The 11742-nt window shown below is 42.5% G+C and overlaps 1 protein-coding gene across 1 annotated transcript in view; it reads left to right on the forward strand.

Annotated features, from left to right (window-relative positions):
• Positions 1–4696, forward strand: part of XDH (xanthine dehydrogenase) — an 88561-nt gene extending 83865 nt beyond the window's left edge. The window contains exons 35-37 of the mRNA XM_019527373.1: positions 1680–1868; positions 3003–3170; positions 4433–4696. Of these exons, the coding sequence (XP_019382918.1) occupies positions 1680–1868; positions 3003–3170; positions 4433–4483 (408 nt within the window). The 3' untranslated portion in view covers positions 4484–4696. The remainder of the gene's footprint in view (positions 1–1679; positions 1869–3002; positions 3171–4432) is intronic.
• The last annotated feature ends 7046 nt before the right edge of the window (positions 4697–11742 follow it).

Consider the following 11742-nt stretch of genomic DNA (forward strand, 5'->3'; position numbering starts at 1 on the left):
TAAGTTCCCTGATCAGGGGCAGTGCTTTTTTCTGTCTTCCGTACAGTAATAAGCTGAGTAATGTTTTCTGATTACTGCTGGCAATACATTCAGGAATTTTCTGCATTCTGCTGGCTGAATGATTAGAAGTCTGTCTGCACACAGTGAATGGCTGAATACAGTGGTCTTCACCCTTGAACAGTTAACATAGACAGAGTATAATTCCACTCATACTGATGCAGGATGTAGGGCTGAAATGATCCTCGTGCATCAGAGGACCCTATCTTGGTTACAGGGAGACTCCCACTTAGAGTGAAGTCTCTTGTGAGGAAAAAATGATCCTATTAAGGAAAATCTGACTTACAACCTTGAGTCATGGAGGTTGAGGAGGGGGAGGCTGTTCAAAGGATCTTCTTAGCCTATGTCCCTCCAAGAGATTTTCTTATTTATTGTCAAGGCTCTATGGGAGAGAGATGATATGGCTGGAGGGTCAACCAAAATGTGGTGCCTGAGGAAAGAAGGGAGCACAAAATACATTGCAGCCCTTAGGCAGTATCCCTGCACCCAATCTCTCTCTATATTGGTGTTCAGGGCTGGTGAAGAGAATGAGGCATACCCTAGAAAATGATTCTACTGTCTTTATAACCAGCGCTTTTCTAACTTCCCTTTTTCCAACCTTCATTATTGTCATTAGTTACTGTGCAGTTCCATTACTATCCTTCTGTGTTCCAGAGTACATCTGGGAATTTTCTACTAGAGCATTAGCTAATCTTTCTTCTATCTTTGGGCACTTTTTTCAAAAGCACGTAAGTGAATTAGGCATCTAAGTCATGTTTACTTTCAAGTCCAGTAGAATTTTTGGAAAGTCTGAAGCTTTTCTGAGGATCCTATTGTTATACCATCTAAGCAGTGACTGAAGAAGCCTCAGCCTTTCTGATTTTTATGGTGTGCAAATCGCCATCAAGACACTTATCTTTACCTCCACATTTTTCTAGGTATCTTTGGCAATGACCTACTGTATAACAGAGCAGTGGGAAATTTTATTTTGATATGAATAAAATAAGTAAAATCATTTGTTTTTAGGGAAACCTTCTGTCATCACCAGCTTCTAGAATGCTTTTCCTGCGCTGAAAAGTTGAATTAGTATTGGATATAATACATAGTTGCATTCAGATTTAAACCTACCTAAGAGGAAGTCATTACTACAGCTGTTTACATGCATTCAATTTTAGCTCCTGCATAAAAACATCAGATATTTATTGCTAGGGGCTGTAAGCACCTTATATTTACAGGCCCTAGCAATTTTTGATCCCTAAGCACTCTCATAAACCCTGTGTGTGCGCGTGCATGTGTGTGCATGTGTAGGAACTGTTCCATACACTGTGAACATGGAACAATTTCTAAGCCAGGCTTGGGAACTGCATAGCAGGGAAATTGCAGGGCATGACAAGTTTAAGGTGAAGGCAGAAGAAGAATGTTATTCCCAAGTGAAAGGACAAGAGGTGTGCAGATGCAGAGTGTTATATCCATATGCAAGAAGTGAGTTTTGTTTGGTAAAATCTTTTGTCCACCTGGCTATTTGCCTACAATATCAGGGTTAAAGTCCCTTTGCAAAATGTCCCATTTGGATTTGTCATTGCTTTTTCTTGTGAATGAGAAAAAAAGAAGAATTTAACTTCTCTTTTGCATGTGTTTTATAGATAGAGGGAGCGTTTGTACAGGGCATTGGGCTCTTTACACTGGAGGAACTGCGCTATTCACCTGAAGGAAACTTATACACCCGAGGGCCTGGAATGTACAAGATTCCTGCATTTGGAGACATCCCGTCAGAATTCCATGTGTCTCTTCTCCGCAACTGTCCAAATAGCAAAGCAATTTATTCATCCAAGGTACCTCTGGAGGCTCTGTATACCCATTAGTAAGCCATGCATTCTTGGAAACGGTGTGTGTTAAAAGACCTGTGCAATGGAACCAAATTAATGGTAATAGGATGTGTCTACACAAGACTGCACAGTAGAGCTAATTACCCCATAGTAAGTGTCCACATCTACATATGCAGGTGCTTACTGTGTAGTAATGGACTCTAATCATGAGTAAATTTGCTACCTGCAAATGCAAGTAGCAAATTTACTCAGGGTTACTTACTGTGCAGTAGCGCACATGTGGACTTCTGACCGGGAGCAAATGTGCTCTTGGTCAGCTGGGTAGCAGAGGGTAGGAGATTGCTCTCTGCCCCTGGGAGCTACCCGTTGCAGGGGTGGGCTCTGCCACTGGAGCCCAGGCAGGGACAATGTCCCCCTGCCCTGGCAGCCAGGAGCTCCCAGCCCCTGCTTTGCAATCATGTAGACCCTCATGCCCTAGCCAGCCACTCCATAGCACATGGAGCCCTGTCAGTCCTGGGCTGGCAGGTTGACCCCCCTGGGTTGCATGCCAGCCCAGGCTGGTCTGACAGGGCTCCACATGCTGTGCATGAATAAACTCTGGAGCAATAAGCTCCAGAGTTTATTTGTGCACATTAATCGCATGTGTAGATGCACCCACCAAAAGGGATTAATAGCGTACTGGCAATATTCTTCAGATGTCATGACAGATCAATTGGTGTCTGTAGGTGGCCATGCCATAGGTATTGGGTAGTCTGCAGTTTGACGTACAATGCTAGCGTATGTTCAGAGAGTGCCTGGTGCATTCTTAGCTCGAGGGGACACCCAAAAACACCCCCAAAACATTATAATCTAAATATTGGCATATAGCTAATGGTGTCCATCCTTTCTCCCCTTTCCTCCTGCCCCAGGGAAACTTCTTGACAAATCAGTAAAGTTATTTTTCAGCAATTATGCTATTCATGCACAGTGCTGTTAGCAGGAAGGCACTTGAACAGAGGAAACTGAGGGAAAGCAGAAGAGCTTACAAGATTGCTCCGGAGCCTGTTCCTCCCTCCCTCCTTTCCAGGGGCCCCATAATCCCAGCTCTGACAGGTATGTTTCAGATTTCATCTGATTCTCTCATGCTTTCTGTCTGCCCAGGCTGTGGGAGAGCCCCCACTGTTCCTCTCTGCCTCCGTGTTTTATGCCATTAAAGATGCCATCTTCTCAGCGAGGAGAGAGTCTGGCCTGACAGAGCCATTCAGACTTGACAGTCCTGCCACCCCAGAAAGGATCCGAAATGCTTGTGTTGACATCTTCACCAAATTGGTACAGTACTTAAGGCACTTTCAGCTTTGTAGTGTGCTATGGTCCAGTTCAGCAACACCGTCCCACCAGCCCACCTGGTGTCCTGTATAAAGCACCGTGGAAGAGCTCATGTGATCAGACAAAAAGGTTTTTACTTAGGCAGCTGGGAGGTTTCTGGGCTAGTACTTTGAATGTTACTGAAAGAGAAATGCAAATCTACAGATCAGCTATTTCCAAAGAGCTTTCATTGGTGCCAGGGACAACAACAAAGCTTCTTCTTTTACTTCAGTAATTGATGGAGAAACTGTTAACTGAATCTCATCTGGAAAACAGAGAAACAGGAGTAAAAATAGTCTATACAGAAGAAAGTGCTAAAAGTAAACAGAGATAAAAATCAAAATAGCAGTCTAACAAGATTAGAAGCCAGCTTTGTCTCCAGTCCATTTAATAAAACACATACATGTAAATTGTAAACAGTCCCCAGTCTTTATTAGCTAATGGGGATAGGTCAGATTCCAGTAACTTCAGCTTTTTGTAGTAGAAAGGCACTGGTATATTTATTTATTGGCATCCCTGTGGTGTTCCTCACCTTCATCTCTGAGACCCTGATGAATGTTAACACATATCTCAGGCCCGTTGTTAAGAGTAAAGACCTCCGTTATGGAAAATAAAAAAATTGTAGGCCTTGATGACTATTGGTGGATATTAAAACCTCTTCAGTCTTCCTTCTAAGTCTTCATGTAGGCCATAATCCTGCAACTGAGCCTATGTGGGCTAAGCCAACTTCCTTGCATTACTCCATTGCAGTCAGTACCCTGTATTTGTAGGAGTGGATGCCAGGACCTGGGTAGAGCACTATCATGTTCACTGGGGCTCTGGGATTAAACAACATGCAGAACTGTGGCACCGGTCTTTACTCAAATATAACTTCATTGCAGTTAATGGAAAGGTAGCACCCTGAGAGCTAATGCCTTGTCATCCTGCTTGTGGCTCATGAGCCATGTCTTGTGAAGATGAGCAGCATTCAGCTCCAGGTAAAGAGGTCAGGATTATGCCTAGTATATTTAGCATCATCTTCTGTACCAGAGCCTGTTGCAGACTTGTCATTGCTAGCTCTATCTGATGTATAGTTCAACATTCTGGAGGAGCGGGATTCTGAGCTCTGATATTCATCAGACTAAAGTCCACTTGCCATAGCTGCCAATGGGCCAATCAGTCTAGCTTTATAGAGAAGTCAAGGTGTGCCCCTAGGTGGTTACTTACTCCCTTTTTTAACTTTACAGTGTCCATCTGCTGAACCAGGGACCTTTAAGCCATGGTCCGTGAGGGCATAAAAGGGAAGATGAAGAACAAACTCTGCTCATGAAACTGGCTTTACCTTACAGGACCAAAAGAGAAATAGTGAAGCAGGAGAGGAATCTGTATTCATGTGGTTCATCCATTGATTCATGAAGCTTTCTAATTCAATTGTTGAATCATTTCCTTAAGGGAAGGGTATTGCTGGCAATTATTGCTGTGATGTAAATGTAAATGAAGAGTAAATTGATGGTTTTGCTGCCTGTGTAATTGAAAATCTTACAAGGTTCATTTAAGTTTGCTGCAAGGATCAGAGCAATACTTATCACTAGTATATTGGAAGAGGTGTTTATTTTTTTAAATGCAATTATGAGATTCAGAGATATGTTAAACCAGGGGAGACTTGGATGTGTTGAATTGAGGTGAACCATCCTTTTTTCGGGTGAACTGTCCCATCCAAAAGGGTGAGGCAGGACCCTGTTTTTTTTAATCTGCTTAAAGAGGCCATATCCCTACTAAGAAGAAAAAACGTGGGTTTCAATCTGTGTTAGCTAATCTGTTTTAAACCTGGGTCTAGGTAAGAAAGTTGTAATTTTCACACGTTGGAAAACCCATGAGGGTTTGACCAGATGATGTGTTAAAATGACAGCTGCATTGTTTATTCAAGTAATTTTGCACAAGTTAGTTAGCACATGTTGAAGTACTTTTTATTTTACCTAGTGAAGACCAGGCCAGAGATGCTGTGAGGTTTATCAGCAAGTGCTGACTAGTTTATGTCCATATACCTCTTTTCTGGAAAAGATTTGAGGACAACAGAAATGCACAGAAAAAGTGTAGGTTTGGATAATAAGGGAAGCTAACTGTACCAATGAGGCATAATCTAGATGTGAATAGAAGTCAACTGTGGATTAATAGGTTGCCTTCTAGAATTCAGTGCCCTCAAGAAGTCAACCTTTTATATGTGACAAACACACCAGTTTTCACTCCTGCCTTTCCTGAACCCTATCTTTTTTAAAAACAGCCACTTGTTTTTGGTAAAGATAGGGGGATGCATAAATATTGCTGAATGTGCCAGCTGTCTGATTAAATAGTTTAATGCATGATTCCAGTGTACTTTGGGATTAATGGAATTTGCATACATAACTTTTCTTACAGTCCAGACATGGACTGGTGTATCCCTTTTCACTCTGGCCCACCAGATCCCACCCATCAAATGTCACTCTTCATGTCAAAGACTGATTTTATGTGGTCATAACATCTTACACCTACATGTATTAGATCTCAGATACACACTGGGTGCATTTACATGAGATGCTATGGCACAGTAGCAATGAGCTCATTGCTACAGCACTGTAATATTGCCAGGCCTGAACCATGATGGTGACGCTACTGCACAGTAGTAACAAGTTACTGCACAGCTCTTTGCTACTGTGCAGTAGCATCTAAAAATACCTGTGCAGTGATGGGACTGTGCAGTAACACTGGTTACTGTGCAGTCATTTAGTACTCAGGTAAGCAAGTACTAAATGACTGTGCAGTAACAACTGCACAGTTGGCTGCTTATTTAGATGCAGCCACTGTGCCTCCTTATCTGTTGCAAACTTTCTTGTCATCTCTCAGTTCTGAGACACTATTAAAATGTTTTTCTTTTCTCACTCCTTAGGGCTGTAACCATATGTAGTATAAGCAGATGTAACTCCAGGGACTCTAATAGGCTTTTATTCTAATTTGAATTTGGCCTGTTTTATCACTTTAAAATTCTTGCACAATGAAACCAAGCTTAATGTTTTAAGCAGTCCAAGGTAAACATTTTGAAATATCTAGAACTAATCTTTAGCTTAAAATACTATGAACATCATGTATATCATTTTAAAAAGGGAGGTTGTACACACAAGATGCAGATGCTAAGTACAGGCAGTCCTTGCACTTACGGCGGGTTATGTTCCTGGAAAGGGTGCTGTAAGTCAAAACGATGTAGGTCGAATCTGATTTTCCCATAGAAACAATGTTATAATAAGGGGTTATGTTCCTGATCAAGGGCCTGATGCCCAACTTTTTATAGAAATGACCATAAACATCATATTTAAATTAACTGTTTTATCAACTATAAATTATATACACTGTACAGTACAAAGCTTTCTAAAGTATACTGTATATAAATTGATTAAATAGGGCAATACAGTAACTAATCACATACAATTTTATTTAATCAGAAGGTGAAGGAACACCATCAGGGTCATGGAATTCAGAAGGGCTTCTTTGGGGAGATTTTGGGGAGACTTAGGGCCACTTGATGGCTTTTTGAGAAACTGATCCAGGGATGTTTGTTTTGCTGCCCTCTTTTTCTCATTGTAAATTTTTCTGTAGTGCCGTAAGTGCGAGGATCCAGCGCCGTAAGTAATAACATGAGTGTAAATGGCAGAGCACCGCAAGTGCGAATTGTTGTAAGTAGAAACGCTGTAAGTCAAGGACTGCCTATATCTTGTGTCTGATCTGTTTGCTACTTTGGCTTTTTCTTAATTGAAATGTATTTATTTTCCACTTGATGTTTAAAGTCAGAGGAACCTAGGGAAAAATGTTGTTCCTCCTGGAAAATTGGCAAAATTTTAGAATCTCTCCTTGGGAGAGGACAATTGAAACCATTTATTTGCAACAGTAGCTGCTAGAGTCAGTGGATTTATGTTCTGGACAGGCATGGATTCAAAACACAAAATCTGTAATGAGAACAGATGATAGAAAGTAAAAAAGACATTACAACCTCATGAGTTTCCTAGGTGCTCGTAGTCCAAGGCTGGCACTAATCTATTTGTAGTAAATAGACAAACAAAACAAAGGGAATGTCTAACAGTAGCCAGGGGATACTGGGCAATATTACATCAGCTGGATATTACCTCTGCCAAGCCAAACCTCTGTGAATTATATTGAACTCACGAATTGCCCATTAGATTGTATATGCAATAAAGAAGGGACACTATCACACTACAGTGCAGTTGTGATGCTTAATATGTATGTGGCCCTGATTCTGATTTGGGCCTTAGTGTGATACTGTGATGCAACTAATGATAGTGAATCAGCATCTGCTGTCTCTGGGTCTATTTCTGCACTGTTACTCATCCTTTGGATTTGGATTCAGCATATGACCAATAGGCCTGTGCGAGTAGGGAAGTATTTGATTTGGATTTGGGTGATTTGGAAGACAGTGATTTGATTCGGTCATTCGAATCACTGTCCCCATTTGATTTGGCTGAATTGGCTTCCAGAGATTCGGTGATTTGGATTGGCCTGGGAGAGGCAGGCACAGCTAGGTGGCTACAGGTTCTCCTATGGCTCCTCCAGCTGTGCCTGCTTCTTCCCAGGCAGGGGCAGCTGTGGGAGAAGCCCCCTTGGCTGCTCTGTGGGAAGCTCCCATGCTGTGGGAAGGCCCCATGGCTGTTCTGCCCGGCCCCAGCCTCCCAGCACTTAAAAATGGCCCGCACTCACAGGCTGCAGCAATGGCAATCAGGGACACTGGGCACTCATGGCAGAACCCTCCCCCATGCAGCATGGGGCAGTGGGGGCAGCAGGGATTACCCCCCACCCTCCTGCCTGGCACCCACGTGTGCAGCATGGTTTGGCAGGGTGCGGCATGCTCTCTGGGAGCTGGGGCTGCTGGGGATGAGCACTGCTGGGTTCCAGATGACTGCTGCAGCTGGTGAGTGTGGGGCTTTTTTTTTTTTTTTTTTTTTTTTTTTTAAGTGCCGGGAGGCTGAGCCAGGTGGGGGATGGGGTTGAGCATGGCAGCCATGGGGGCTTCTCCCACAGCTCCCCCCACCTGGGAAAAGGCAGGCACAGTTGGAGCAGCCGTGGGAGAACCTGCAACCGCCTGGCTGTGCCTGCCTGTCCCTGGCCAATCTGAATCTCTAAATCCCCAAATCTTTTCTGAATTGATTTGGATGCTCCAAATAGATACAGAGCTTTTAATGGATCTCTCGATTTGGATTTGGAGATTTGGCCCCCAAATCAGGCTGAATCTCCTCTGAATCAAATTGGTGACTGAAGATTTGCACAGCCCTAATGACCAATATCAATACAACTATTTGGTGTTTGGTTGGTCAAAAAAGGGGACTTATATCTCTGATTTACTTTTATGAATTACTGCCAGATGTATGTATTTAAGCTTTGTAAATATTCAGTGTTTGGTTCCAACTAGTTAGAGTGGTTCTCAAACTGTAGCGTGCAGATCAATAGAGCTGCTTCTGTCAAAAGGGTAAAGTATTCCTGATCCATCAATTTTTACACATTGGTGCTTGCCCTAAACTATATCCCAATTCAGGGATCTATTTGGGTTTTTCAGAGTAACAGTCTCAAAAACAACAAGTTTCAGGCTGTCCCCAGCACAGCTGTTTCATGTCTTTTCTCATCAGAATGTTCCTTGTTGTAAATTTAATTGTGATTAAAGCTGGATGACATTCGGGAACCTGATTGGGAGCAAACACCAAGGTGAGTTCAAAAGGATTAAAAATCCACATGATTTAGGAAAGGGAGATCATCCTAGAGGTCTGCTTTCAGGGAGAGGAAACATATTTGCAGAGATACCAAAACTATAGGGAGAGGACAAGGAACATAATAAACATAGAAAGGTGACTTTGTTTTCATCTTCTCTCATTAATGTCTTAACATTTTATTAATTATTCTTCAATGAAGCTGAGCACTGCTCTTGCTTCAGGGAAAGAGTAGCATCAGGAACGGAGGGAGGACCCAGACCTTAAAAATAAGTCCCCAGCACAAAAATGTTTGAGAACCATTCTCCTAGCATGATTTTTTTTCTCACTACTACCCTTTGCTGTCTGGAATGACAAATCTAGTCATAATTTCTTAAGACTTAATATTGCTACAGCTAAATAAAAGTCTGCACATAAAAAGAACAAATATTACCTTTCTCAGTGTTTTTTCAATAAGACTGAGTATGGATACCTGAATTAATGTTATGAATGAGCTGGGAATGTCCTGACTCATTTTCTATTGCTCCCCATCCAAAACTGTATTCTTAAGATCTGGACCTTACCCTCTTGCTAGACTATAAAGCATTGTACACAGTAATTGCACTTTAGAAAATATCTCTGTAATGTGATATTCTAGCGGAGAATGATGTTAGGTCACCTGGTATGATGTCTGTTAATAGGCTTCCATGTGAGAGACAGACAAGTTTCCATTAACTGCTTAGGTCTGTTTTAATCAGTTGTTTTCTAAAATAACTAACATTATTTTAATGAGCATCGTTGTTAATTGATATCTTTGTCACATGAATGTGTAAGAAATTCTGCATGAACTAAATATTACTACTAAGCAATAATAAAAAAATTTAAAAAGCTCTTCTGGAACTAGTGTGTTAACAATGACAACTGTGACCTAATGTTTTAATAATAACATAATATTACTAAGCTCTTGCATAGTACTTTTCAACAGTAGATTCCAAAACACTTTTTGAAGGACGGACCTTCATCCCTTTTTATAGATAGGGAAGCTGAGGCACAAAAACCTACAGTCATCCAGGTGGCAGAGACAGAATGAGAGACCATGTCTTTGGAATTCCAAATAGGTGCTCTGGCCAGTGGATTATTCTGCCATGCTCCTTTGTACTTTTGTAAGCAGTGTTCATTGAGTAGATGTAATATCTTTTATTAGACCAACTGAGTAGTTGGAAAAAAGTTCTTAGCAAGCTTTTGGGCACAGTCACCTGTCTTCAGGCATAGAAAGTGTCTTCTGTTCACCTTTTGCATTTTTGTGTCACTTGCCACTTAAAAATCCAGGGTTTCATGCACATGTTAACTAAGCTGCACGGTACCCCATTGATCTCAAAACTGATGACAATCATAGTACATCTCAACTGGCAGAAGTCCAAGACTTTTCTCCCATGCTAAACTGCTGCAGTATAACGTCCTTTTGCTTAAAGTCAGTGACAAATCTGATCACTAGCATATCATTGCATAAGGTATCATAATTATCCATGGTATACCTGCCTAGAGCCCAGTAGTAAACTGCATTCTAAAACCAATAAAGAGTGGGCAGGCTCTTTGAAAGCCTTTCTCTGAGAAATACTCATTTTCATGATAAAAATGAGATGCCTATTATGTGGAGAGAAGTTTGCAACAGCCACTTAGGTGTCCTGCTATGAAAAGCATTTATGAAAGGTCAGTAAGATGGTTTAGTTGCCTCAACTTATCAAGTCAGCTGATAAGAGATAGAATGTGCAGGAATATATCTCAGCAACCCCTTAGCTCATCTACACAACAATGGGCCCGTTTACATTGTAATCAAAGGTCAGCTTGGGTAGGCACTTGAATCTGGCTAGCTGGGGCCATCTGCATAGCTGTGAAACTGTGGTAAATGCTTACATGTATAACTAGCTGACTCATTGCAGGTATTTAAGGACCAAGATAAAACTCTTAAGACCAGGATCACTCAGAAGTCTAAAACCATGCAGGAAAGGTCTGATACCATTCACAGCACTTGGAGAAAGCAGCCACTGTACACATCTTTCTTGGGTATAGAGGAGCCTCCTTCATGGGCTCACCACTTCTATGGGTCAATGGAGTTGTTCAGCCATGAAAATGGAAGATAGTAATGGAAGACAGGTGCATGTGGGTATGGGTGGCTGAAGGTGTTCCTCATCCTGTGGACCCTTTAAGATGAAATGGGACACATTAAGTGTTCCCTAAGAATTGCTGAGGGAATGGGGGTGATGGGGAGAGTGTTTCTTACAGGGCTGTGCAAAACAGCATCATTCCAATTTGACTTCCATTTTGATGATTTGACAAAACAGTGTTTCGTTTCAAGTTTCATTTAATTTTGAAAGCACTATTCCGTTTCATTTCATTGACTCTTTTGCTGTTTCAACACTGTTTTGATGTTTCACCCATAGGTTATTATGGGAAAACATAAAATGCAGCGGGCAGATTGGGGGCTCGCCTGCACCCCCAGGAGGGCTGCTGGGGCTGTGCCCAAGTCCACCTGGTGGTGTAAGCACCCGATCTGCCTGCCAGATGTGAGAAGCTGGGTGCTCCAACCTGGGACCAGCTCCGGGAAGATTGGTGCTGCTGCCCAGGTGGCAGCACCCGGCTCCTGTCACCTGGCAGGCAGATCGGGGGCTCACCTGCACCCCTGAGAGGACTCCGACACAGTTCCCGCAGCCCTCCCGGGGGTGCCGGCGGGTCCCCGATCTGCCTGCCGGCTATCAGGAGCCAAGTGCTTCTGGTGAGGGCCTGGGGCAGATCAGCTGCTGCAGGGACGCTGCCCTGCCTGGGGATTGGGGCGGTGG

Source organism: Gavialis gangeticus, unplaced genomic scaffold, assembly GCF_001723915.1.
Source record: "Gavialis gangeticus isolate Ggan-Ray unplaced genomic scaffold, GavGan_comp1, whole genome shotgun sequence".
NCBI classification, from domain to species: Eukaryota; Metazoa; Chordata; order Crocodylia; family Gavialidae; genus Gavialis; species Gavialis gangeticus.